This window comes from Girardinichthys multiradiatus, chromosome 15 (genome assembly GCF_021462225.1).
Source record: "Girardinichthys multiradiatus isolate DD_20200921_A chromosome 15, DD_fGirMul_XY1, whole genome shotgun sequence".
Lineage (NCBI taxonomy): Eukaryota > Metazoa > Chordata > Actinopteri > Cyprinodontiformes > Goodeidae > Girardinichthys > Girardinichthys multiradiatus.
In genome coordinates this window covers 628,706-654,946 of record NC_061808.1, presented here as the reverse complement: position 1 = coordinate 654,946, position 26,241 = coordinate 628,706, and the positions used below count along the sequence as shown (strand labels likewise).

General features: G+C 45.4%; 1 protein-coding gene across 6 annotated transcripts in view; it reads right to left on the bottom strand.

The window, feature by feature from the left end:
- col12a1b (collagen, type XII, alpha 1b) overlaps positions 1-26,241 on the bottom strand; it is a 194,940-nt gene that overhangs the window by 67,966 nt on the left and 100,733 nt on the right. For 5 of the 6 annotated variants that reach the window (XM_047387817.1, XM_047387814.1, XM_047387816.1 and 2 more), the window contains 12 exons: positions 11,520-11,649; positions 11,115-11,263; positions 9,394-9,523; positions 8,925-9,064; positions 8,706-8,835; positions 8,478-8,617; positions 6,202-6,331; positions 4,056-4,195; positions 2,696-2,825; positions 2,264-2,403; positions 2,044-2,173; positions 678-817 (listed from right to left, as the gene is read on the bottom strand). In XM_047387817.1, the coding sequence (XP_047243773.1) occupies positions 678-817; positions 2,044-2,173; positions 2,264-2,403; positions 2,696-2,825; positions 4,056-4,195; positions 6,202-6,331; positions 8,478-8,617; positions 8,706-8,835; positions 8,925-9,064; positions 9,394-9,523; positions 11,115-11,263; positions 11,520-11,649 (1,629 nt within the window). The remainder of the gene's footprint in view (positions 1-677; positions 818-2,043; positions 2,174-2,263; positions 2,404-2,695; positions 2,826-4,055; positions 4,196-6,201; positions 6,332-8,477; positions 8,618-8,705; positions 8,836-8,924; positions 9,065-9,393; positions 9,524-11,114; positions 11,264-11,519; positions 11,650-26,241) is intronic. The other variant, XM_047387815.1, reaches the window with a different exon arrangement.

Genomic DNA, 26,241 nt, shown 5'->3' with positions numbered 1-26,241 from the left:
ACCATCAGCTTCTCACTAAAACTTAACAGCTTTTACTTAAATATTTTTGGCAGCTTTAGTTCTTTTGAAGATAAATGCTTTAAATTAGTTGGGCAGAATACCTCACTCACCGTTTGGTGGCCAGAGGGCCCGGTGGTGCCGATTGTATGGCAGCCTCACTTCTGTCAGTCTGCCCCAGAGCAGCTGTGGCTACAATGTAGCTCACCGCTGTCAGTGGATGAATGGGTGGATGACTAAATGTACTGTAAAGCGACTTTGAGACTTTGGGGTCTCTGGTGACTTCATAAAGCACTATACAAGTGCAGGCCATTTACTTGAATAGGACCCCAAAACTCTTCACACTACAACCAGTCATCCACCCATTCATCCACCCATTCACACACTGACAGCGGTGAGCTACATTGTAGCCACAGCTGCTCTGGGGCAGACTGACTGAAGTGAGGCTGCCATACAATCGGAGCCACCGGACCCTCAGACCAGCATCAGCAGGCAAGTCGGGTGAAGTGTCTTGCCCAAGGACACAACGACTGAGACGGATAGATTTGGGGTTCAAACCGGCAACCCACCAGTTACAGGACGAAACCAGACCACTGCTGCCACCATCACCCCCATCATACTCATATATACTCATTTTAAAATTCTCCTTTAATTTAGATAAAATCATTACAGGAACCAACCATGCTCTCGGCTCCTCCGGCTGCAGGGACATAGAGGATTTTGTACTGCTGGACGTTGCCCTCGGCCGGCTCCCAGCGGACCCTGAGGGAGCTGATTGTGGGGTCTGTCACCTGGAGATTCCTCACTCCACCCAGAGGCTCTGAAAGAAAGAAGACACATCACTCTGAGCTGTTTGATGTATAGTGTAGGGCGCGCACCGGACGGGTGGGGTCGGCCTCATTATTCACAAACTCTGGAGGTGTTGAGAAGACCAGTCCACATCAGCATCAGAAAGATCACTGGGTGCTGGAGCGTGGGTTCTTTCCATCATGGAAATCTTCTCCAGGACAACTTTGTGCTCCCCATAAACTTTCAGTTCATGTTGATAAACAGACTAAGAGTTTTGTGCAGACAGAATCTGGAGCCATCATACGTCTCCACTCATGATATTTCACAGTAAAACCAATCCAAACATCTGAAGTGCCTCAAGAGTCTCAAACCAGCACAAGCTCTTCCGTTGGGAATAAATCTGTCAAGATTCCTGGCAACAAAAAAGCATTATCCCATCCTGTTTTAAAGGTGTTGATTTAAGTGATGCTGCAAACTTCAGACTGCAAACAGAGGTTTATCTCAGTTTGCAGCAATGAGTGAGAAGATACAGCAGGGAAGGAACGCTCAGAGAGATCCCTGAAGCCAACAACAAGCAGGCCTGCTGTTGAATCAGGCTGCTGAGGCTGAGAAAAAGCTGCTGGGATAGAAAACGTGTTGGAAATGAAGACGTTTGCAGATAAATGCAAACGTTAGAGGACCCTCTGATCACCAACAGAGGCTGAGCTGACTAGTCTTGAGACGACATGAGCTCCTCTCAAGCAGCGTCCTCACCTTGTCAGCTCTTGGTTTTAAACGAGCAGTACTAAAGCCAGCGCTGCTAATGTAAACCTGCTGCAGTCACCACACTATCAGCAATGTGCATAAACTAATGGAGGTGCAAGTGACCCGTCAGCTGTTTTATGGGTTAAAATGTTTAACGTCTGTCTACCAACTCTTTCATATTGTGTCTATTAAGCCTCTAAGATGACTCTCAGCAATGTTGATGTCTGGCCTTGTTCAAGTAACATCATGTATCTGAATCATGTTGATGTTCTGTTGGCCTCTCAGCCGACAACTGTATGTCAGTCTGGTACCTCAGACCCAGTCACACAGGACAGGTCTGAACTGGGCCTTGGAGTCAAGCTGGGTCAGTGGAGCCTGGTAACAGACAACTCTTTGCTGCAGACACGTGATAGGACAACAGATCGGACCGGTCTCCTGGTTGGTAAACACACTGGTCCAGCAAATGAAGCCACCATCCCACTTCAAACAGCAGAAAAGTTCCGGTCTACCTACTTGTCTTTCCCTTGTCTTCCTGTCGTATTCCCTGAATGTCGGGGTAGATTGGAACCACGGCCACGTTGTAGAGCGTGTCGGGATCCAGATTTCTCAGGATGGTGGTGGTGGTGCCGCCTGAAACCTCTTCCTGTGGAACATCGTTCAGCAGAAGTACAATAACGCTGGATTTGATTGGAGGAAAAAGACACTCTTTGGAAACAAAAACAACTATTTTTACCACTTTCTCTTCTCCTCTTGGCTTGGCTGCATAAAAGACCTTGTAAGTCTGGACGTTTCCCACCGCTGGGTCCCAGCGAACGGTCAGGGTGCTGATGGTGGGATCAATCACCTTCAGGTTCTTTACTCCACCCAACGGATCTGAGGAATGACACTGGATTTTAATTAGACTTCAGGATTTTAAACTGGCTTCTTTAACTAAACAGAGGAAATGTTTATCCGGGATGTTCCTCTCCTGAGCTTCTGGATGGTGGTGGTGGTGCTTCTCTCTGGAGACACTTAGGACCTCCAGGCCAGAAGACACAGATAATTTTTAAGTTGACTGCCAGGTTTGCCTCACAGCTATGCGTTTCTAGTTATTGAGTATTGGTTTGTATTTATTGATACATCCGGGTTTTCCTGTGTGAAACAATCCAGCCCTAATCACACTCACTAGTCTTCCCCTTCTCAGACATGGATTTTCCCTCCATCTCTGGGTAGACAGGAACCACAGTGACGGTGTACTCTGTGTTTGCTTCCAGGTTCTTCAGGATGGTGCTGGTGATGGTTCCAGGGATCTGGTCCTAGTTTCAGAAAAAAGGGAACCATCTGAGTACTGGATCAACTGCATTATAGACACAGTTTGGAATTTCAGTTCAGTATTTTCCAGGTCTTTATAAGTATGGAGTATGGAAAGACATTCGAATTTCAAGACTTTATTCTTTGTCTCGTTGTCTAAATGTTTTTTCCATCTATTCTTCCCTTCCTTCCTCCCTGTGGGTTTTGATGGAAATATCTGAGTAAATTCACAGTAAAATGTTGTAATCATCCTTTAAACTTTGCCAAACTCTGGAATTTGGACATTAGCGATGTGTCGGACCTTTGGTCCTGAGTGTGTCTGGAAAGGAAATAGGTTGACAGGTTCTGATCTCAGATAGAAAAGAAGCTATGCTACTTTATCCAGTTAATCTGTTTGTCTCATTAATCCCCCCAACTGCCTGACAAAATTCCCGTTCTTTCAAAATTCAACCAAATTATGTGTTCATTCACACAAAACGCAGACTGAGATCTCATGGTCATTTCTTCGGTCTTAGGCAGAGAGAAGGATGTTTTCCATGACACATGCTTGGAAAGAGGAACACATGTCACACTTTACTGGTACGCCTCCACTGGATTTGCTCAGACCGCACAGAATCAGAACTTCAGTCACTTTAAAACCCAGATGACTTCCCACTGCATGTCTTTAGTTTCTGTTAAACAATACAAGGGATAAAAATCTGCAAGGTCAACAATATTCCAGATGAATCCGATTCTTCAAGCAGACTCTGTATCTCCACTGATCTATCAGTCCTTTTTGGACAGGTTGGTTCCTCCAACAGGGTGAGGCAAGCTCAATAACATCTCAGCATGCAAAGTTCTCTTTTGATGGGTTGGTTCTGATAAAGTTCTTTTAGACAGAAATGGGAAGATTTGGGTGCAGTCAGATTTTCGGACACTGACTATGTCACTGAATGTGGGATACCACATGGAAGCTGCTCAGGACCACTGCTTTTTTAGGAAGACCTGCAACAAGCGACTATTTACCAGATCAGATATAAACACTTGAACTGATTAAAGGAAAAAAACTTCAGATTTTTACTGAACTGAATAAACTGGGTCAAACAGCAGAGAAGACAACCTTTCCCTCAATGACAAACGAAGAGCAGAGGAGCAGTGAAAAAGGAAAACAGCTGATTTTCTCATTTAAATCTGACAGTGAGTTTATTTTGTTAAACATGTCGGTCAGGAATGAACATCTGGACAGAGCTTCTTACCACATCCTGCTCTCCTCCAGCAGTTGGCTCCCAGATCACGATGTATTCACGTACACTTCCCTCAGGAGGCTCCCAGCGGACGTTCAAGGTGCTGGTGGTGGGATCGGTAACCTGCAGGTTTCTCACATATCCCAGAGGTCCTGCATGGAAACACCAAACAGGACGTCAGAACTCCAGTTACGGACAGCTGCAGTCGACCAATGAATGAATGATTTCATGTTTTCACTAGAATCACAAAGACTCTGGTTTAAAGAGGAATTTTAGGGGTTTGCAAACAAAGCAGTTGTTAAATATGTCCACAGACTAGGCAAAAAATATTAAAACCATGTTTGTATTTAAACTGCTCTGATCCTTCATGTGGAGTATGTGAGATAATATCAGGTTTTAACATCAGCATTAGGTTACAGTTTCATATAAGACACTGAAAAAAACTGATTATAGAAATAGTTTTTATGTTCTTTTATTGAGACTTTTTACATTAGAAGCCATTAGATTTATTTTATCTGACTTTTAAATTTTCATTTCTTCTTGTAAACTAATTATTAAAAAACTCTTACAGATATAAATTTGTGCCACTAAAATCAAACAGTCACATTTAACAATATTCATACAATCATAGAAATATATTATATAGTGTCCCAGATGTAGGTTTTTTCTTAGCTTAGGATAGCTGTCCTGCTCCAGTCCTCCAAAGCTGGTCTCCTGCATGTTCTAGATGTTCCCCTGAATGATGATGACCTTTGGAGAACACCACCCCCACATACCCCCATCACCATCCTCAACAACACTGTCAGCTGTGGACCGCTTCAGGTTCTTAGGAAGCACCATTTCTCTGGACCTGAGATGGTCCTCACACATAGGTTCAGAAGAAGGTCCAGCAGAGACTGAACTTCCTGAGGCAATTCAAGAAGTTCAACCTTCCACAGGAGCTGCTGGTCATCTTCTACACTGCCATCATTCAGTCTGTCCTGTCTTCATTATCTCATCTCCATGTTGTGGTTTGGATCATCCACAAAACAGGACAGGTCCAGACTGCAACGAATAATCAGGACTGACCTTCCCTCCATCCAGGACTTATACAGGTCAAGGGTCAGGAAAAGGGCAGCTAACATCTCTGCAGACCCCACACATCCTGCACATAAACTGTTTAGGCTTCTACATTCAGGTGGCGCTACAGAGCGCTGTCTGCTAAAACCAGCCTCCACAGAGACACTTTCTTCCTCCAGGATGTTTCTCTGATGGACTCTTGACAGTCAGAGATCCAGAACAACACCAGGCATGACTGGACTGATCTCACATTATATTCTATCTTAAACTCAATTATGTTTATATGTACATTTAAAAGATATTCTTTAATATTGAGAGCAAAGTGGAGCGGAGTCAGTAAAGCTGATTCTGAATCAACTGAATGCTTCATTAGAGGAGCTGACCTTCATGCTGGAGCAAAGACACATCTAAAACATTCAGGACGCTAGCTCTCTAGGACTGGAGTTGGACAGCAACTTTAAGAACTTCTGGGATTTGTTTCGGGAAACTTGGGAATGGCTTTCAGGGTGCTTACAAAATATCTTCTGGAACTTTCAGAGTAAGCTTGGTCTCTGAAAACTAATGTTTAATTCAGGAGGGTCAGTATCCTTTAACCTTCAGATGTGTCTCTGCTTCAGTAAACCTGAGTCTTAGGTAATTCAGCGATTTGATTCAGGTGTGTTGGACCAGGGGAGCAAATAAAAGCTTCGGGACACCAGCCTTTGTGGACTGGTCTTTAGAATCCTGATTTTAGTTCTAGAAAAGCAACTCTGTTAGTTCCTGGAAAGTCCCCTGTAAATGAGCCTGAAAGATCCACAATTTTAAGAAAAATATGAAGTTTTAATATTTTTCAGTTGATTGTTTTTGCTTTAAATTCAACTTGCACAACCAAGTTTTCTATTTTAACTTCCTGGTTCGATGAAACAGGAAAATAAGCGGTGACTCCTCAGACCCCTGGAGCTGACCAATCACAGCAAACTTTTATAGGAGGTATAACTTGTGTTCTTCTCAGAGTTTCAAAGTAACTCTTCAGTTTTTTCACTCTGTGAGGAACGTCTCTGTCCAACGATTCCTGGAGGTCTCATTGGAGGCTTTTGACCTACCGGACCAGGATACTCACTGGTTTTGCCGGTGTCGGTAAGGCTCGGCCCGTCTCCCTCTGCATACATGGGGACCACAGTGATGGTGTATCTGGTGTCCGGCAGCAGTTTCTGCAGGACGGTTGAGGTGGTGCTCTCAGACAGTTGTTCCTGAAGAAGACACACGAGGTGAAACCAGAAATACAGAAACAATTAAATCCTTTTTCTTGACATTGCTTCCAGTAAGGAAGGAGAGAACCAAAGAAAAGTGTTTGATCTGAAATCCAGGAAATGATGCTGAAAGACCTCACATTTTAGGTAATCATCTGCAGAAAAGCTCTGGCTTTTTGGGGGAAAAAGATAAAGAAATTTGAGTTTGATTTGGTCAAATTTAAATGAACATTTTAGCATAAAATCCTATTTTTATTTGGATTTCATGTGATACAAAGTCTTTCATGGAACAAATAGGAGCTTTTGAAGAGGCAGATTCCTACAGAGGTTGAGATGTTTCAACAACACAGGCAGACAAATCACTTTAGATGCTCTTGTCTGCTCCTGATGCCAGCCGTGTGATCTGCAGGATTTAAACCCAGTAGATCCAGAAACTTAAACCCTAAAAAAATCCTCACAACAATCAGAGATTGTCGTTGCCAGGAAGGTGTCGGTGCTGCTGCCTGGCAGCGATGCGGTGGGATTATCCCGCCACAAAGAACCAAACTTATTAAACAGGATTGTTTTCCATCCACCAAACTTACCAAGTTATTTAGGTGGGAGTCAAAACCATCAGACACAACTGATCATTTCTCATGTTTGTTATTGTTGCACATAGCAAACAAAATGTTCTTAAAGAGCATACATAATATATTGAAGCTATTAAATGTAGAAGCCCTTTTAAACAGTATTCTGACCCAGAAACAGCCTTCTGAGTCACGCCCACTAAAAACAGGAAGTTCCTGCTATATTTGAATGATGATGTTGCATCCATGAAGGCACCATATCAAAGCCTTTCACTCTCTGTGGTTTCCTGATTAATGAAATATGTTCAGTGGATGTTTGGCTGCGAGTCTGAAGGATGCAGAAACAGCATAGATCAAGCTGTAGATATTACAGAAAGCTGAGCAGGGAGTCAACTGGCAGACCACACGGTTTTATCTGTGAGAATGAAGTTAACGTGAAATGAACTAATTTATGTCTCTCTATGTTGTTTTTCCTCCAGCTTCAGCCGCAATCCACTGTAGTGGATTACAGGCAGACTGGGATCCAGTTTGTTCATTCTCTAAGCTTTGACCTTCCTCCTGCTCATTGAATGCTTCTAAATAAACTTTAAATGTGTAGTTTATACCTGAAGAGCCTGTTTTTATGTCTGGGTATAAAAACAGTTCAAATATCCACAGATCTGATTGGTTACTGCCCCCTCCTCCCTTCCTCAAGAAAGTAGTTCAGACTGGACAATGTGTCCTTCTAGTAAAGGCACGAGTCTTTGTAGCTCATTTTATTTCTTTAAACAAGTTAACTTGGAGCTGGACTTCCAGGTGAATCCCAGTAAATTAGAGTATCATGGGAAGGTAATTATATGGATCCACTGCACACACAGTCATATATTTAAATGTTTATTTCTGTTAATGTTGATGATTCTGTCGTAGCCAACCCAAAATGACATTTCTCAGACTAAATTACAATATTACATCAGACCAATAATAAAAGTAGTTTTAATCCAGAAACGTTCTGTAATGGCAGATAAACTGGCTGTTCACAGAGAGCTGTTCTCAGGTATAATGGTAGAAAGTTAAGTGGAAGGAAAAGGTGCACAAGCAAGAGTGATGCATTGACAGTAATTCATGCAAAAAGAGCCCTGGACAGGTACTGAATACATATACTGTATAGTATGCCCTGCAGACAAACTGCTCAGTTGGGTGTGGGCCTACTCCGTCCCTTTGACTGGGTCATCAAGTCCATGGTCTCAAGTAGCAAAAATCTTATTTTCTGAGAAAACTGAATGTTTGGTTTTCATGAAATGTAACAGAATCATCAACATTAATAGAAAAAACTGTGACTTTGTGTAAAATTAACATGTAATATGTTTGAATTCACTAATCTGCTGACATTCATCCTTAAATGACCTTTAACCTACTAAAGCTGATCTCAAATTAGGATGAGACAACAGCACAAAACCTCCTTAAAACAGGAATTTATTACATAATTTCTCCTCTACGTCCTTCTGACGTGGTCATCAGCTAATCCAGATTATCTGGCTGTTTTCAGGAAGCTGAACCTAAAACCCGAGCTGATTCCCTCCTCTGATGTTCGATGATCTTACCACAATCTCCAGGCCTCCATCTACAGGGACATAAATGACTCTGTAGCCCTGAACGTTGCCGTCGGCAGCATCCCAGTTCACAGTGAGCGTGGTGATGGTCGGGTTGGTCACCCTCATCCCGCTGACACCACTCAGAGGCACTGGGAGCAGAAAGATCAGGAGATGTTTGGTCAGAAAGTGTTTCTGCCAAATAAAAAATGGAAAAGTTTGAGTCATTCAGCAGCTTACACGTCTTTCCATCCTCAGACTGCCGTCTTCCTTCCCGGGCGGGATACACCGGCACCACGGACACAGTGTACTGCGTATCAGGCAGCAGATTCCTCAGAACAATGGAGGAGGTCCCTGCAGGAACCTGTTCCTGTGTGGCGCATTCAGAAGAAAAACAGATCAAAAACATTTCTTCTTGTCTGTTTGAGATATGACAGCTTCAGAGTAAGAGCTTCTCACCATCTCCTCTCGTCCACCAGAAGAAGGTACGTAGAAGACCTTGTAGAGACGAACAGCTCCATCAGCGGGGTCCCAGTTAACGTTCAGGGACGTCATGGTGGGGTCGGTCACCTTCAGGTTCTTCACTCCCCCTAAAGGCCCTAAACAAGTGAGTGAAGTTTGTGTATGTTTGTCTCGTGGAGCAGGTTGTCCTTTCAGGCTCTTTGCCCTCAGATTCAAACCGTTTCACTTGTCAGATTTACAAACACAGAAGATGAATCCTGCAGAAATACTTCAGCTGTAAACATTTAGGGAGCTATAAGCCTGGTGATCAGCTCCACAATGAGCACCAAAACATCCAACTTCATTTAGTCAAAGTGAAATTTGATCCAGTATGTTAGGATTCATTGACAGATCAGCAGAAGAAGCACACGCTATGCTGGAGTTTAGATCTAATAGACGTTTGAGTCATTTTGGGCTTCAGCCTTACTCGTTTTTCCATTTTCAGACAGCTTCTTTCCGTCTCCTTCAGCGTAAACTGGAACCAGTGACACGGTGTAGAAGGTATCAGGCTGCAGGCCCCGCAGGATGGTGGTGGTTGTTCCTGCTGACACGGTTTCCTGGTTTCCAACAACAAATCGTACAGATCAGCTTTTTGGTGACAACTCAGAAATAAACATGAGCAAAGGTAAGATGGCTTTCATTGGAGATGGTTGTGAACTTCAGGCAGAACCCAGCCCCACCTGCCCCCATCACCCTCTGTGACTCCACAATTGACACTGTGGAATCCTTCCGCTTCCTGGGAACCATCATCTCCCAGGATCTCAAGTGGGAGCCAAACATCAGCTCCCTCATCAAGAAAGCCCAGCAGAGGATGTTCTTCCTGCGGCAGCTGAAGAAATTCAACCTGCCAAAGACTATGATGGTGCACTTCTACACAGCCATCATTGAGTCCATCCTCACCTCCTCCATCACCATCTGGTACGCCGCTGCTACAGCCAAGGATAAGGGCAGGCTGCAGCGTGTCATTCGGTCTGCTGAGAAGGTGATTGGCTGCAGTCTACTGTCGCTCCAGGAACTGTACACCTCCAGGACCCTGAAGCGGGCCGGGAAGATTCTGGCTGATCCCTCCCACCCCGGTCACAGACTCTTTGAGACTCTCCCCTCTGGCAGGAGGCTGTGGTCCATCCGGACCAAAACCTCACGCCACAAGAACAGTTTTTTCCCATCTGCCACCAGCCTGGTTAACAAAGCCCAGAAACCACCCTGACACTCTCCCTTTCACCCACACCCCCCTTTTTTTGCTGACAGGACACCTGTAACCTGTAACTCTATGAGTTACATTAACGCTCAGCTTGGACTCCTGCTTTACTTGCACAATGATCACCTGCACTGTTGTATTGCTCTTGCATCTTATACTGCTCTATATTTACTCTCACTCACTTAAAACTGTGCACTTATATTTATATTATATTGTAGATATGTTTATACTGTTTAATTTGTATTGTATTGCACCGACTACGCCAAAACAAATTCCTTGTATGTCCAAAAACGTACTTGGCAATAAAGCTTTTCTGATTCTGATTCTGATTCTGATTCTGATTCTGATTATTAGCTCAAAATATGACAGAGCTAAAAACGACTGTCTCACCATTCCCATTAAGTTGGTAACTTCATAAAGTCCAGTTATTTCACTCTCAAATTGTCTTATTATGAACTAAATGGTGTCCAACAGGACTCTGAGCCTCAGATATTTACATTTTTGCAGACCATGATGTTATCTGCTCACTGTAAAACAGAGAAGGAGGGATCCCAGTGATCATATGTGATGTGGAATGGTAATTCCTGATTCAGCAGACAATTAAACCTTAAACTTCCTGGTCGTGTTACTGTCTGTCCGGCTGTGCTGTCGTGTTCTTCCCTGCTCCACAGAAAACCACCGGACCTCCATGGAAACCCCTGACTAAGCATTTTCTCCCATGACTCCACAGCTTTTTTCCTCTCATACAAGAATGAAATTAATCCCAGTTCTCCAAGCTCCAGAAGATTCATCTGTGAACAGAATAGGTGTTCAGCTTCATGCAGGAGAAACTCATGGACTTGGAGACAGGAGTCAGTGTTTTCTTCACTGAACCTCTGACAAATAAAAACAGTGGGATGTTGTTTCAGATCCAGCTGTTCTGCCTGACAGGAAGCTGACGGTGTTCCTACCAGTCCTACCATGCTCTCCGCTCCTCCAGCAGCCGGAGCATAAATCACTTTGTACTCTGTGATTCGGCCCTCAGCCGGCTCCCAGCGCACGTTCAGGGTGGTCATGGTCGGGTTCAGCACCTGGAGGTTCCTCACGCCGCCCAGAGGCTCTGTACAGACAGCAACAGAAAGGTCACTTTCTCCCCAAATTCTCCCTGCTCTGTCAAATCCCAATGAGAAACTTAACATGTATTTCTATGAAAATATAGATGAAATCAACTGCACAACGTATTTATCACTCGCTGTTTTCCCTCTGATTTCCTTAACCCATAATTTATCCCAAAGGAACCATCAGCATTGTTCCAGTTTGACGCTCTATGAACATTCCTGACAGCAGAAGCTGTCCTGCTTGCTGCAGATGCTTACTAGTTTTTCCCTCTCCGGAGATGTCCCTGCTGACGCCAGAGGGATAAACGGCGGCCACGGTGACGGAGTACGGCGTATCCGGCTGCAGCTGCTGCAAGATGATGTTCGTCTTCTTCCCTCCGACCTGCAGCTGTTCACAGGGCACAGAGTCAGATATGAGTCAGGACCAACAAACATTAGTTCATGTTGTAAGAAAGTAGACCTTTAAATTTCTGCTGAAGACCCAGTTTAGGTTGGGATCAGGACAAGTAAAAAGCAGCTCATCTCAGAGTAAACATTAAGAGTTCCAGGGACGTCATGTCAAACATGTTATTATCCATCCATTCCTGAATTTAAGGCTGCTGCAAGTTTCCAAAAACTTGTTTCAGCAAAGATTTTCCTGATTTATATTGTTCCCATTCCCAGTCTAATTTAGGATTCCAAGCCAGGAGGAATTCAACATGCTATTCTGACCCCATTCATCTTGAGGAGTCCAACAGTATGGGGCTGTCTTTGTCCCGTTTCTGCTCTCTAACATTCCAGGGATTGTCTGTTTGAGACAGGCCAGGACCAAAGGCCGGTCAGTCCAGCAGCTGTACCCTCATCTTCCTCAGCCACGTTTTTGAATGTGCTTCTCCGTCATCGTGGTGGAACATGCTGGATGTCCCTGGAGAAGATATGGTCCAGCAGGCCTATACCATGATCCTACCCCGTACCACCACGTCTCCAACAACAGTGGGAACATAACGTTGGTACTGGACTAATCTAAGAAGTATTTTTCATGTACAGGTTTAGGACGGTCACTGGATGCTGGGGGTGGTTCTGTTGCAGATAAATGGATCTGTGGGAATATTCTGTTTTCCAGAGGAACCTATTGGGTTTTGCCTCTCATTAGGAAGTGACATTGCATCAAGTTCTGCTTTGCCATCTGAGTCTTTTGCTTTTCTTTGACTTTTATTCAGGTTTGAGATTTTCTCTGTAATATTTGAAAGATTTTTCTGCAGCCCAGAAAATATATTCAGATATCTGACAGGGAAGACGTTGTACCGCTTCAACATCACAGAGACTGGATGCTGACAGCAGGCTGGAAGCTCCTCTTCCAACAAATATCTGGAGAACTGATCTATCTGACCCATGTTCCCACTGTGTGATGGTCCATCCCAGAAGCCTCTGAGCCCAGAGAAGCTGACTACTCCTCTGAAGTTAACATCAGGTGTCTTTTGAATGTAACTCTGTGGAGTAAAGCAGGACAAAGGTTCTCCAAAGCAATCCCTAATCCATGTGGTCCTATCATTATGAGGCGACTGTGGCTCAGTAGGAAGAGTAGTCGTCTTGCAATCGGAAGGTTCAATTCCAGCTTCCTCTTGCTGTATGTCGATGTGCCCCTGGGCAAGGCACTTAACCTCAAGTTGCCTACCGATCTACATATCGGTGTATGAATGTGTGAGCGTTAGTGAGTGCGATTGGGTGAATGTGGCTCTAGTGTAAAGCGCTTTGAGCGATCTGTATGACTGGAAACGTTCTATATAAGTTCAGTCCATTTAACATTTACTTGGTCCAAAACTGTCTGAAGGATGAGAGATAACTGCAGTCCAACTGAAGCTGCTCCCTAAAACTCCTCCAGATTCCTTCACTGACTTCATGATGTTCTGCTCTGCAGAGGGAGGAACATGCAGATCTGTTCCAGTCTTCCTGCGAGGAACTTTGTTTTTGATCAGTTCAGTGATTTTAAGACTGGAGATCTTCTGAACATCTTTGATCTTGATAGATAGTGCTTCAGGAACAAATCAGGATGACAAACAGACAACTTTGATACAATTCAGCAATGCAAAGTGCGACCAACCAAATGAATGATATGCGAGTTGCTTTACACGCTGCAGTTTAAAAGAACATTTTCATTCAGTTACTCGTCTTAATTTGTCCTCATTCCAAGGATTCAGGAATGTCCTGCAGTCTGAACGGATGGAATTTAATGAATGATGAGATGGTAATGAGACCAACCACCATCTGAGAGGAGATGCAGGAATCATCTCTGCGTTCCATCTCCAGTCTAAATTAGAACAACGTTTTAGGAATATTTTAGGAATCAGTCGATGATGACAGAGATTAGGTTTTATAAACTGAGACAATAAACGTTCTTCTGCAGCTGGTTCCCATTAAAACTCCCTGTCAGCAGGAACGTTGTGCTTTAATCTTTCAGCAGAACCACAGGCAGATTGTTTGCTGGTTCAGTCAGAGAATGACTCCTCAGTGGCTGCTCGGCACCACGTGATGGAGCGCTGCAGGTTACTGGCTGCATGCAGTGTCATGCAAACCATCTTACTGCAGCTGAAACAAACACAGCGCCTGCTCACAGACGGATCAAGTTTGAAACCAGAGGTTCTGTTTCCAAGCAGGAGAGGCACAACATGGACCAAACAGTACGCAGTCTCTCATCCCTTGAAATATCTGAAGTCAAAAAGTAAAACTATTCTCAGTTTGTGGTGATTCTTATAGATAACCAAGTGACTTATCTGTGTGGAGAGAATCCTGAACAAACATCTCAGCCGTCAATCAGGAGAAGGAAACACCGGCAGGGAGGGAACAACCAGGAGATAAACATCTGGAACTTTAAACTGCAGGTACAGCAAAGGTTTAGCTTTTTATTGTCAGGCACGGTGGTGGACAATTGATAATCTGGGAGTGTTTTAACTAACAAGACATGGGGACCTTGAAGTCCCTAACTGGATACTGATCTCTTCTGTAGACTAGAGTCTTCTAGAGTCAAATGTGAGACCACCTGTCTAACAGCTGGGTCATCAACAGAACCATGATCCGAAACACAACACCTAATCACAAACAGAATGCCGGAACAGAAAAAGAATCAAGGTACTGCAATGGCCTGGTCAAAGTCCAGACCAACACCCACCTGAAATGCTGTGGTGGGACCTTCAGAGAGCTGAGCAGAAACATAAATGGACTGAAGAAATGTTGAAGAGATGAGTGGACCAGAACCCCTCCACAACAGTGTGAGAAACTGATATACGCAGATAAAGGATGTTCTACAGGCTGCTAAAGGATGTTCTACAGGCTGCTAAAGAAGGTTCTACAGGCTGCTAAAGAATGTTCTACAGGCTGCTGAAGGACCGTTTATAAGCTGCTAAAAGAGGTTCTACAGGCTGCTAAAGGATGTTCTACAGGCTGCTAAAGAAGGTTCTACAGGCTGCTAAAGAATGCTCTACAGGCTGCTGAAGGACCGTTTATAAGCTGCTAAAAGAGGTTCTACAGGCTGCTAAAGAAGGTTCTACAGGCTGCTAAAGAATGTTCTACAGGCTGCTGAAGGACCATTTATAAGCTGCTAAAAGAGGTTCTACAGGCTGCTAAAGGATGTTCTACAGGCTACTAAAGGATGTTCTACAGGCTGCTAAAGAAGGTTCTACAGCCTGCTGAAGGAGGTTCTATAAGCTGCTAAAAGAGGTTCTACAGGCTGCTAAAGGATGTTCTACAGGGTCCTAAAAAAGGTTCTACAGGCTGCTACAGGATGCTCTACAGGCTACTAAAGGAGGTTCTACAGGCTGCTGAAGGATGTTCTACAGGCTGCTAAAGAAGGTTCTAAAGGCTGCTAAAGGATGTTCTACAGGCTGCTAAAGAAGGTTCTACAGGATGCTGATGGAGGTTCTACAGGCTGCTAAAGAAGGTTCTACGGGCTGCTGAAGGAGGTTCTATAAGCTGCTACAGGATGCTCTACAGGCTACTAAAGGAGGTTCTACAGGGTGCTGAAGGATGTTATACAGGCTGCTAAAGAAGGTTCTACGGGCTGCTGTATGAGGTTCTACAGGCTGCTGCATGAGGTTCTACAGGCTGCTAAAGGATGTTCTACAGGCTACTAAAGGATGTTCTACAGGCTGCTAAAGAAGGTTCTACAGCCTGCTGAAGGAGGTTCTATAAGCTGCTACAGGATGCTCTACAGCCTACTAAAGGAGGTTCTACAGGCTGCTGAAGGATGTTGTACAGGCTGCTAAAGACGGTTCTACAGGCTGCTAAAGAAGGTTCTACAGGCTGCTGTATGAGGTTCTACAGGCTGCTAAAGAAGGTTCTACGGGCTGCTGTATGAGGTTCTACAGGCTGCTAAAGGATGTTCTGCTGCTGAAGGATGTTGTACAGGCTGCTAAAGATGGTTCTACAGGCTGCTAAAGGATGTTCTACAGGCTGCTAAAGAAGGTTCTACGGGATGCTGTATGAGGTTCTACAGGCTGCTAAAGAAGGTTCCATGGGCTGCTGTATGAGGTTCTACAGGCTGCTAAAGGATGTTCTACAGGTTACTAAAAGATGTTCTACAGGCTGCTAAAGGATGTTCTACAGGGTCCTAAAAAAGGTTCTACAGGCTGCTACAGGATGCTCTACAGGCTACTAAAGGAGGTTCTACAGGCTGCTGAAGGATGTTCTACAGGCTGCTAAAGAAGGTTCTACAGGCTGCTAAAGGATGTTCTACAGTCTGCTAAAGAAGGTTCTACAGGCTGCTGAAGGAGGTTCTATAAGCTGCTAAAGAATGCTCAACAGGCTACTAAAGGAGGTTCTACAGGCTGCTGAAGGAGGTTCTACAGGCTGCTAAAGAAGGTTCTACGGGCTGCTGAAGGAGGTTTTATAAGCTGCTACAGGATGCTCTACACGCTACTAAAGAAGGTTCTACAGGCTGCTAAAGGATGTTCTACAGGCTGCTGTATGAGGTTCTACAGGCTGCTAAAGGATGTTCTACAGTCTGCAAAAGAAGGTTCTACAGGCTGCTGAAGGAGGTTCTATAAGCTGCTAAAGAAGGTTCTACAGGCTGCTGAAGGAGGTTCTATAAGCTGCTAAAGGATGCTCTACAGGCTGCTAAAGGATGTTCTACAGGCTGCTAAAGAAGGTTCTACTGGCTGCTGAAGGAGGTTCTATAAGCTGCTACAGGATGCTCTACCGGCTACTAAAGGAGGTTCTACAGGGTGCTGAAGGATGTTCTACAGGCTGCTAAAGAAGGTTCTACGGGCTGCTGTATGAGGTTCTACAGGCTGCTAAAGGATGTTCTCCAGGCTACTAAAGGATGTTCTACAGGCTGCTAAAGAAGGTTCTACGGGCTGCTAAAGGAGGTTCTACAGGCTGCTAAAGGAGGTTCTACAGGGTGCTGAAGGATGTTCTACAGGCTGCTAAAGAAGGTTCTACGGGCTGCTGTATGAGGTTCTACAGGCTGCTAAAGGATGTTCTCCAGGCTACTAAAGGATGTTCTACAGGCTGCTAAAGAAGGTTCTATGGGCTGCTAAAGGAGGTTCTACAGGCTGCTAAAGGATGTTCTACAGGCTGCTGCATGAGGTTCTACATGCTGCTAAAGAATGTTCTACAGGCTTCTGAAGAAGGTTATACAGGCTGCTAAATGAGGTTCTACAGGCTGCTGAAGGAGGTTCTACAGGCTACTAAAGGATGTTCTACAGGCTGCTAAAGAAGGTTCTACAGGCTACTGAAGGAGGTTCTATAAGCTGCTAAAGAAGGTTCTACGGGCTGCTGCATGAGGTTCTACAGGCTGTTAAAGAATGTTCTACAGGCTACTAAAGGATGTTCTACAAGCTGCTAAAGAAGGTTCTACAGGCTGCTGAAGGAGGTTCTATAAGCTGCTACAAGATGCTCTACAGGCTACTAAAGGAGGTTCTACAGGGTGCTGAAGGATGTTCTACGGGCTGCTAAAGGATGTTCTACAGGCTGCTAAAGAAGGTTCTACAGGCTGCTGCATGAGGTTCAACAGGCTGCTAAAGAAGGTTCTACAGGCTGCTGTATGAGGTTCTACAGGCTGCTAAAGGATGTTCTACAGGCTACTAAAGGATGTTCTACAGGCTGCTAAAGAAGGTTCTACAGGCTGCTGAAGGAGGTTCTATAAGCTGCTACAGGATGCTCTACAGGCTACTAAAGGAGGTTCTACAGGCTGCTGAAGGATGTTCTACACGCTGCTAAAGAAGGTTCTACAGCCTGCTGAAGGAGGTTCTATAAGCTGCTACAGGATGCTCTACAGGCTGCTAAAGAAGGTTCTACGGGCTGCTAAAGGAGGTTCTACAAGTTGCTGAAGGAGGTCCTACAGGCTGCTAAAGGATGTTCTACAGGCTGCTGCATGAGGTTCTACAGGCTGGTTCTACAGGCTGCTGAAGGAGGTTATATAAGCTGCTACAGGATGCTCTACAGGCTGCTAAAGAAGGTTCTACGGGCTGCTAAAGGAGGTTCTAAAGGTTGCTGAAGGAGGTTCTACAGGCTGCTAAAGGATGTTCTACAGGCTGCTGCATGAGGTTCTACAGGCTGCTGAAGGAGGTTCTACATGCTGCTAAAGAATGTTCTACAGGCTTCTGAAGAAGGTTATACAGGCTGCTAAATGAGGTTCTACAGGCTGCTAAAGGATGTTCTACAGGTTGCTAAATGAGGTTCTACAGGCTGCTGAAGGAGGTTCTACAGGCTGCTAAAGGATGTTCTACAGGCTGCTGCATGAGGTTCTACAGGCTTCTGAAGAAGGTTATACAGGCTGCTAAATGAGGTTCTACAGGCTGCTGAAGGAGGTTCTACAGGCTGCTAAAGGATGTTCTACAGGCTGCTGCACGAGGTTCTACAGGCTTCTGAAGAAGGTAATACAGGCTGCTAAAGGATGTTCTACAGGCTGCTGTATGAGGTTCTACAGGCTGCTAAAGGATGTTCTACAGGCTGCTAAAGGAGGTTCTACAGGCTGCTGTATGAGGTTCTACAGGCTGCTGAAGGAGGTTCTACAGGCTGCTAAAGGATGTTCTACAGGCTGCTGCATGAGGTTATACAGGCTGCTAAATGAGGTTCTACAGGCTGCTAAAGGATGTTCTACAGGTTGCTAAATGAGGTTCTACAGGCTGCTGAAGGAGGTTCTACAGGCTGCTAAAGGATGTTCTACAGGCTGCTGCATGAGGTTCTACAGGCTTCTGAAGAACTTTATACAGGCTGCTAAATGAGGTTCTACAGGCTGCTGAAGGAGGTTCTACAGGCTGCTAAAGGATGTTCTACAGGCTGCTGCACGAGGTTCTACAGGCTTCTGAAGAAGGTAATACAGGCTGCTAAAGGATGTTCTACAGGCTGCTGTATGAGGTTCTACAGGCTGCTAAAGGATGTTCTACAGGCTGCTAAAGGAGGTTCTACAGGCTGCTGTATGAGGTTCTACAGGCTGCTAAAGGAGGTTCTACAGGCTGCTAAAGGATGTTCTACAGGCTGCTGTATGAGGTTCTACAGGCTGCTAAAGGATGTTCTACAGGCTGCTAAAGGAGGTTCTACAGGCTGCTGTATGAGGTTCTACAGGCTGCTAAAGGATGTTCTGCTGCTGAAGGATGTTGTACAGGCTGCTAAAGACGGTTCTGCAGGCTGCTAAAGGATGTTCTACAGGCTGCTAAAGAAGGTTCTACAGGCTGCTGTATGAGGTTCTACAGGCTGCTAAAGAAGGTTCCATGGGCTGCTGTATGAGGTTCTACAGGCTGCTAAAGGATGTTCTACAGGTTACTAAAAGATGTTCTACAGGCTGCTGAAGGATGTTCTACAGGCTGCTAAAGAAGGTTCTACAGGCTGCTAAAGGATGTTCTACAGTCTGCTAAAGAAGGTTCTACAGGCTGCTGAAGGAGGTTCTATAAGCTGCTAAAGAATGCTCAACAGGCTACTAAAGGAGGTTCTACAGGCTGCTGAAGGAGGTTCTACAGGCTGCTAAAGAAGGTTCTACGGGCTGCTGAAGGAGGTTCTATAAGCTGCTACAGGATGCTCTACACGCTACTAAAGAAGGTTCTACAGGCTGCTAAAGGATGTTCTACAGGCTGCTGTATGAGGTTCTACAGGCTGCTAAAGGATGTTCTACAGTCTGCTAAAGAAGGTTCTACAGGCTGCTGAAGGAGGTTCTATAAGCTGCTAAAGAAGGTTCTACAGGCTGCTGAAGGAGGTTCTATAAGCTGCTAAAGGATGCTCTACAGGCTGCTAAAGGATGTTCTACAGGCTGCTAAAGAAGGTTCTACAGGCTGCTGCATGAGGTTCTACAGGCTGCTAAAGAAGGTTCTACTGGCTGCTGAAGGAGGTTCTATAAGCTGCTACAGGATGCTCTACCGGCTACTAAAGGAGGTTCTACAGGGTGCTGAAGGATGTTCTACAAGCTGCTAAAGAAGGTTCTACGGGCTGCTGTATGAGGTTCTACAGGCTGCTAAAGGATGTTCTCCAGGCTACTAAAGGATGTTCTACAGGCTGCTAAAGAAGGTTCTACGGGCTGCTAAAGGAGGTTCTACAGGCTGCTAAAGGAGGTTCTACAGGGTGCTGAAGGAGGTTCTACAGGCTGCTAAAGAAGGTTCTACGGGCTGCTGTATGAGGTTCTACAGGCTGCTAAAGGATGTTCTACAGGCTACTAAAGGATGTTCTACAGGCTGCTAAAGAAGGTTCTACAGGCTGCTGAAGGAGGTTCTATAAGCTGCTACAGGATGCTCTACAGGCTACTAAAGGAGGTTCTACAGGCTGCTGAAGGATGTTCTACAGGCTGCTAAAGAAGGTTCTACAGGCTGCTGAAGGAGGTTCTATAAGCTGCTAAAGGATGCTCTACAGGCTGCTAAAGAAGGTTCTACGGGCTTCTAAAGGAGGTTCTACAAGTTGCTGAAGGAGGTCCTACAGGCTGCTAAAGGATGTTCTACAGGCTGCTGCATGAGGTTCTACAGGCTGGTTCTACAGGCTGCTGAAGGAGGTTATATAAGCTGCTACAGGATGTTCTACAGGCTGCTAAAGAAGGTTCTACGGGCTGCTAAAGGAGGTTCTACAGGCTGCTGCACGAGGTTCTACAGGCTTCTGAAGAAGGTAATACAGGCTGCTAAAGGATGTTCTACAGGCTGCTGTATGAGGTTCTACAGGCTGCTAAAGGATGTTCTACAGGCTGCTAAAGGAGGTTCTACAGGCTGCTGTATGAGGTTCTACAGGCTGCTAAAGGATGTTCTACAGGCTGCTAAAGGATGTTCTACAGGCTGCTGTATGAGGTTCTACAGGCTGCTAAAGGATGTTCTACAGGCTGCTAAAGGAGGTTCTACAGGCTGCTGTATGAGGTTCTACAGGCTGCTGAAGGAGGTTCTACATGCTGCTAAAGAATGTTCTACAGGCTTCTGAAGAAGGTTATACAGGCTGCTGAAGGAGGTTCTATAAGCTGCTAAAGGATGTTCTACAGGCTGCTAAAGGAGGTTCTACAAGCTGCTAAAGGATGTTCTACAGGCTGCTAAAGGAGGTTCTACAAGCTGCTAAAGGATGTTCTACAGGCTGCTAAAGAAGGTTCTACAGGCTGCTGCATGAGGTTCTACAGGCTGTTAAAGGATGTTCTACAGGCTACTAAAGGATGTTCTACAGGCTGCTAAAGAAGGTTCTAGAGGCTGCTGAAGGAGGTTCTATAAACTGTTAAAGAAGGTTCTACAGGCTGCTGAAGGAGGTTCTATAAGCTGCTACAGGATGCTCTACAGGCTACTAAAGGATGTTCTACAGGCTGCTGCATGAGGTTCTACAGGCTGCTGAAGGAGGTTCTACGGGCTGCTAAAGGATGTTCTACAGGCTGCTTTATGAGGTTCTACAGGCTGCTAAAGGATGTTCTCCAGGCTACTAAAGGATGTTCTACAGGCTGCTAAAGAAGGTTCTACGGGCTGCTAAAGGATGTTCTACAGGCTGCTGTATGAGGTTCTACAGGCTGCTAAAGGATGTTCTCCAGGCTACTAAAGGATGTTCTACAGGCTGCTAAAGAAGGTTCTACGGGCTGCTAAAGGAGGTTCTACAGGCTGCTAAAGGATGTTCTACAGGCTGCTGCATGAGGTTCTACATGCTGCTAAAGAATGTTCTACAGGCTTCTGAAGAAGGTTCTACAGGCTGCTGAAGGAGGTTCTACAGGCTGCTGCATGAGGTTCTACAGGCTGCTAAAGAAGGTTCTACAGGCTGCTGAAGGAGGTTCTATAAGCTGCTAAAGAAGGTTCTACGGGCTGCTGCATGAGGTTCTACATGCTGCTAAAGAATGTTCTACAGGCTTCTGAAGAAGGTTATACAGGCTGCTAAATGAGGTTCTACAGGCTGCTAAAGGATGTTCTACAGGCTGCTAAAGAAGGTTCTAGAGGCTGCTGAAGGAGGTTCTACATGCTGCTAAAGAATGTTCTACAGGCTTCTGAAGAAGGTTATACAGGCTGCTGAAGGAGGTTCTATAAGCTGCTAAAGGATGCTCTACAGGCTGCTAAAGGATGTTCTACAGGCTGCTAAAGGAGGTTATACAAGCTGCTAAAGAATGTTCTACAGGCTTCTGAAGAAGGTTATACAGGCTGCTAAATGAGGTTCTACAGGCTGCTAAAGAAGGTTCTACAGGCTGCTGAAGGAGGTTCTATAAGCTGCTAAAGGATGCTCTACAGGCTGCTAAAGGATGTTCTACAGGCTGCTAAAGAAGGTTCTACAGGCTGCTAAATGAGGTTCTACAGGCTGCTAAAGAAGGTTCTACAGGCTGCTGAAGGAGGTTCTATAAGCTGCTACAGGATGCTCTACCGGCTACTAAAGGAGGTTCTACAGGGTGCTGAAGGATGTTCTACAGGCTGCTAAAGAAGGTTCTACGGGCTGCTAAAGGAGGTTCTACAGGCTGCTAAAGGATGTTCTACAGGCTGCTGTATGAGGTTCTACAGGCTGCTAAAGGATGTTCTCCAGGCTACTAAAGGATGTTCTACAGGCTGCTAAAGAAGGTTCTACGGGCTGCTAAAGGAGGTTCTACAGGCTGCTAAAGGATGTTCTACAGGCTGCTGCATGAGGTTCTACATGCTGCTAAAGAATGTTCTACAGGCTTCTGAAGAAGGTTATACAGGCTGCTAAATGAGGTTCTACAGGCTGCTGAAGGAGGTTCTACAGGCTGCTAAAGAAGGTTCTACAGGCTGCTGAAGGAGGTTCTACGGGCTGCTAAAGGAGGTTCTACAGGCTGCTAAAGGAGGTTCTACAGGGTGCTGAAGGAGGTTCTACAGGCTGCTAAAGAAGGTTCTACGGGCTGCTGTATGAGGTTCTACAGGCTGCTAAAGGATGTTCTACAGGCTACTAAAGGATGTTCTACAGGCTGCTAAAGAAGGTTCTACAGGCTGCTGAAGGAGGTTCTATAAGCTGCTACAGGATGCTCTACAGGCTACTAAAGGAGGTTCTACAGGCTGCTGAAGGATGTTCTACACGCTGCTAAAGAAGGTTCTACAGGCTGCTGAAGGAGGTTCTATAAGCTGCTACAGGATGCTCTACAGGCTGCTAAAGAAGGTTCTACGGGCTTCTAAAGGAGGTTCTACAAGTTGCTGAAGGAGGTCCTACAGGCTGCTAAAGGATGTTCTACAGGCTGCTGCATGAGGTTCTACAGGCTGGTTCTACAGGCTGCTGAAGGAGGTTATATAAGCTGCTAAAGGATGTTCTACAGGCTGCTAAAGAAGGTTCTACGGGCTGCTAAAGGAGGTTCTACAGGCTGCTGCACGAGGTTCTACAGGCTTCTGAAGAAGGTAATACAGGCTGCTAAAGGATGTTCTACAGGCTGCTGTATGAGGTTCTACAGGCTGCTAAAGGATGTTCTACAGGCTGCTAAAGGAGGTTCTACAGGCTGCTGTATGAGGTTCTACAGGCTGCTAAAGGAGGTTCTACAGGCTGCTAAAGGATGTTCTACAGGCTGCTGTATGAGGTTCTACAGGCTGCTAAAGGATGTTCTACAGGCTGCTAAAGGATGTTCTACAGGCTGCTGTATGAGGTTCTACAGGCTGCTGAAGGAGGTTCTACATGCTGCTAAAGAATGTTCTACAGGCTTCTGAAGAAGGTTATACAGGCTGCTGAAGGAGGTTCTATAAGCTGCTAAAGGATGCTCTACAGGCTGCTAAAGGATGTTCTACAGGCTGCTAAAGGAGGTTCTACAAGCTGCTAAAGGATGTTCTACAGGCTGCTAAAGGAGGTTCTACAAGCTGCTAAAGGATGTTCTACAGGCTGCTAAAGAAGGTTCTACAGGCTGCTGCATGAGGTTCTACAGGCTGTTAAAGGATGTTCTACAGGCTACTAAAGGATGTTCTACAGGCTGCTAAAGAAGGTTCTAGAGGCTGCTGAAGGAGGTTCTATAAACTGTTAAAGAAGGTTCTACAGGCTGCTGAAGGAGGTTCTATAAGCTGCTACAGGATGCTCTACAGGCTACTAAAGGATGTTCTACAGGCTGCTGCATGAGGTTCTACAGGCTGCTGAAGGAGGTTCTACGGGCTGCTAAAGGATGTTCTACAGGCTGCTGTATGAGGTTCTACAGGCTGCTAAAGGATGTTCTCCAGGCTACTAAAGGATGTTCTACAGGCTGCTAAAGAAGGTTCTACGGGCTGCTAAAGGATGTTCTACAGGCTGCTGTATGAGGTTCTACAGGCTGCTAAAGGATGTTCTCCAGGCTACTAAAGGATGTTCTACAGGCTGCTAAAGAAGGTTCTACGGGCTGCTAAAGGAGGTTCTACAGGCTGCTAAAGGATGTTCTACAGGCTGCTGCATGAGGTTCTACATGCTGCTAAAGAATGTTCTACAGGCTGCTAAAGGAGGTTCTACAGGCTGCTGTATGAGGTTCTACAGGCTGCTGAAGGAGGTTCTACATGCTGCTAAAGAATGTTCTACAGGCTTCTGAAGAAGGTTATACAGGCTGCTGAAGGAGGTTCTATAAGCTGCTAAAGGATGCTCTACAGGCTGCTAAAGGATGTTCTACAGGCTGCTAAAGGAGGTTCTACAAGCTGCTAAAGGATGTTCTACAGGCTGCTAAAGGAGGTTCTACAAGCTGCTAAAGGATGTTCTACAGGCTGCTAAAGAAGGTTCTACAGGCTGCTGCATGAGGTTCTACAGGCTGTTAAAGGATGTTCTACAGGCTACTAAAGGATGTTCTACAGGCTGCTAAAGAAGGTTCTAGAGGCTGCTGAAGGAGGTTCTATAAACTGTTAAAGAAGGTTCTACAGGCTGCTGAAGGAGGTTCTATAAGCTGCTACAGGATGCTCTACAGGCTACTAAAGGATGTTCTACAGGCTGCTGCATGAGGTTCTACAGGCTGCTGAAGGAGGTTCTACGGGCTGCTAAAGGATGTTCTACAGGCTGCTGTATGAGGTTCTACAGGCTGCTAAAGGATGTTCTCCAGGCTACTAAAGGATGTTCTACAGGCTGCTAAAGAAGGTTCTACGGGCTGCTAAAGGATGTTCTACAGGCTGCTGTATGAGGTTCTACAGGCTGCTAAAGGATGTTCTCCAGGCTACTAAAGGATGTTCTACAGGCTGCTAAAGAAGGTTCTACGGGCTGCTAAAGGAGGTTCTACAGGCTGCTAAAGGATGTTCTACAGGCTGCTAAAGAAGGTTCTACAGGCTGCTAAAGAATGTTCTACAGGCTTCTGAAGAAGGTTATACAGGCTGCTAAATGAGGTTCTACAGGCTGCTGAAGGAGGTTCTACAGGCTGCTAAAGAAGGTTCTACAGGCTGCTGAAGGAGGTTCTATAAGCTGCTAAAGAAGGTTCTACGGGCTGCTGCATGAGGTTCTACATGCTGCTAAAGAATGTTCTACAGGCTTCTGAAGAAGGTTATACAGGCTGCTAAATGAGGTTCTACAGGCTACTAAAGGATGTTCTACAGGCTGCTAAAGAAGGTTCTAGAGGCTGCTGAAGGAGGTTCTACATGCTGCTAAAGAATGTTCTACAGGCTTCTGAAGAAGGTTATACAGGCTGCTGAAGGAGGTTCTATAAGCTGCTAAAGGATGCTCTACAGGCTGCTAAAGGATGTTCTACAGGCTGCTAAAGAAGGTTCTACAGGCTGCTGCATGAGGTTCTACAGGCTGCTAAAGAAGGTTCTACTGGCTGCTGAAGGAGGTTCTATAAGCTGCTACAGGATGCTCTACCGGCTACTAAAGGAGGTTCTACAGGGTGCTGAAGGATGTTCTACAAGCTGCTAAAGAAGGTTCTACGGGCTGCTGTATGAGGTTCTACAGGCTGCTAAAGGATGTTCTCCAGGCTACTAAAGGATGTTCTACAGGCTGCTAAAGAAGGTTCTACGGGCTGCTAAAGGAGGTTCTACAGGCTGCTAAAGGAGGTTCTACAGGGTGCTGAAGGAGGTTCTACAGGCTGCTAAAGAAGGTTCTACGGGCTGCTGTATGAGGTTCTACAGGCTGCTAAAGGATGTTCTACAGGCTACTAAAGGATGTTCTACAGGCTGCTAAAGAAGGTTCTACAGGCTGCTGAAGGAGGTTCTATAACCTGCTACAGGATGCTCTACAGGCTACTAAAGGAGGTTCTACAGGCTGCTGAAGGATGTTCTACACGCTGCTAAAGAAGGTTCTACAGGCTGCTGAAGGAGGTTCTATAAGCTGCTACAGGATGCTCTACAGGCTGCTAAAGAAGGTTCTACGGGCTTCTAAAGGAGGTTCTACAAGTTGCTGAAGGAGGTCCTACAGGCTGCTAAAGGATGTTCTACAGGCTGCTGCATGAGGTTCTACAGGCTGGTTCTACAGGCTGCTGAAGGAGGTTATATAAGCTGCTACAGGATGTTCTACAGGCTGCTAAAGAAGGTTCTACGGGCTGCTAAAGGAGGTTCTACAGGCTGCTGCACGAGGTTCTACAGGCTTCTGAAGAAGGTAATACAGGCTGCTAAAGGATGTTCTACAGGCTGCTGTATGAGGTTCTACAGGCTGCTAAAGGATGTTCTACAGGCTGCTAAAGGAGGTTCTACAGGCTGCTGTATGAGGTTCTACAGGCTGCTAAAGGAGG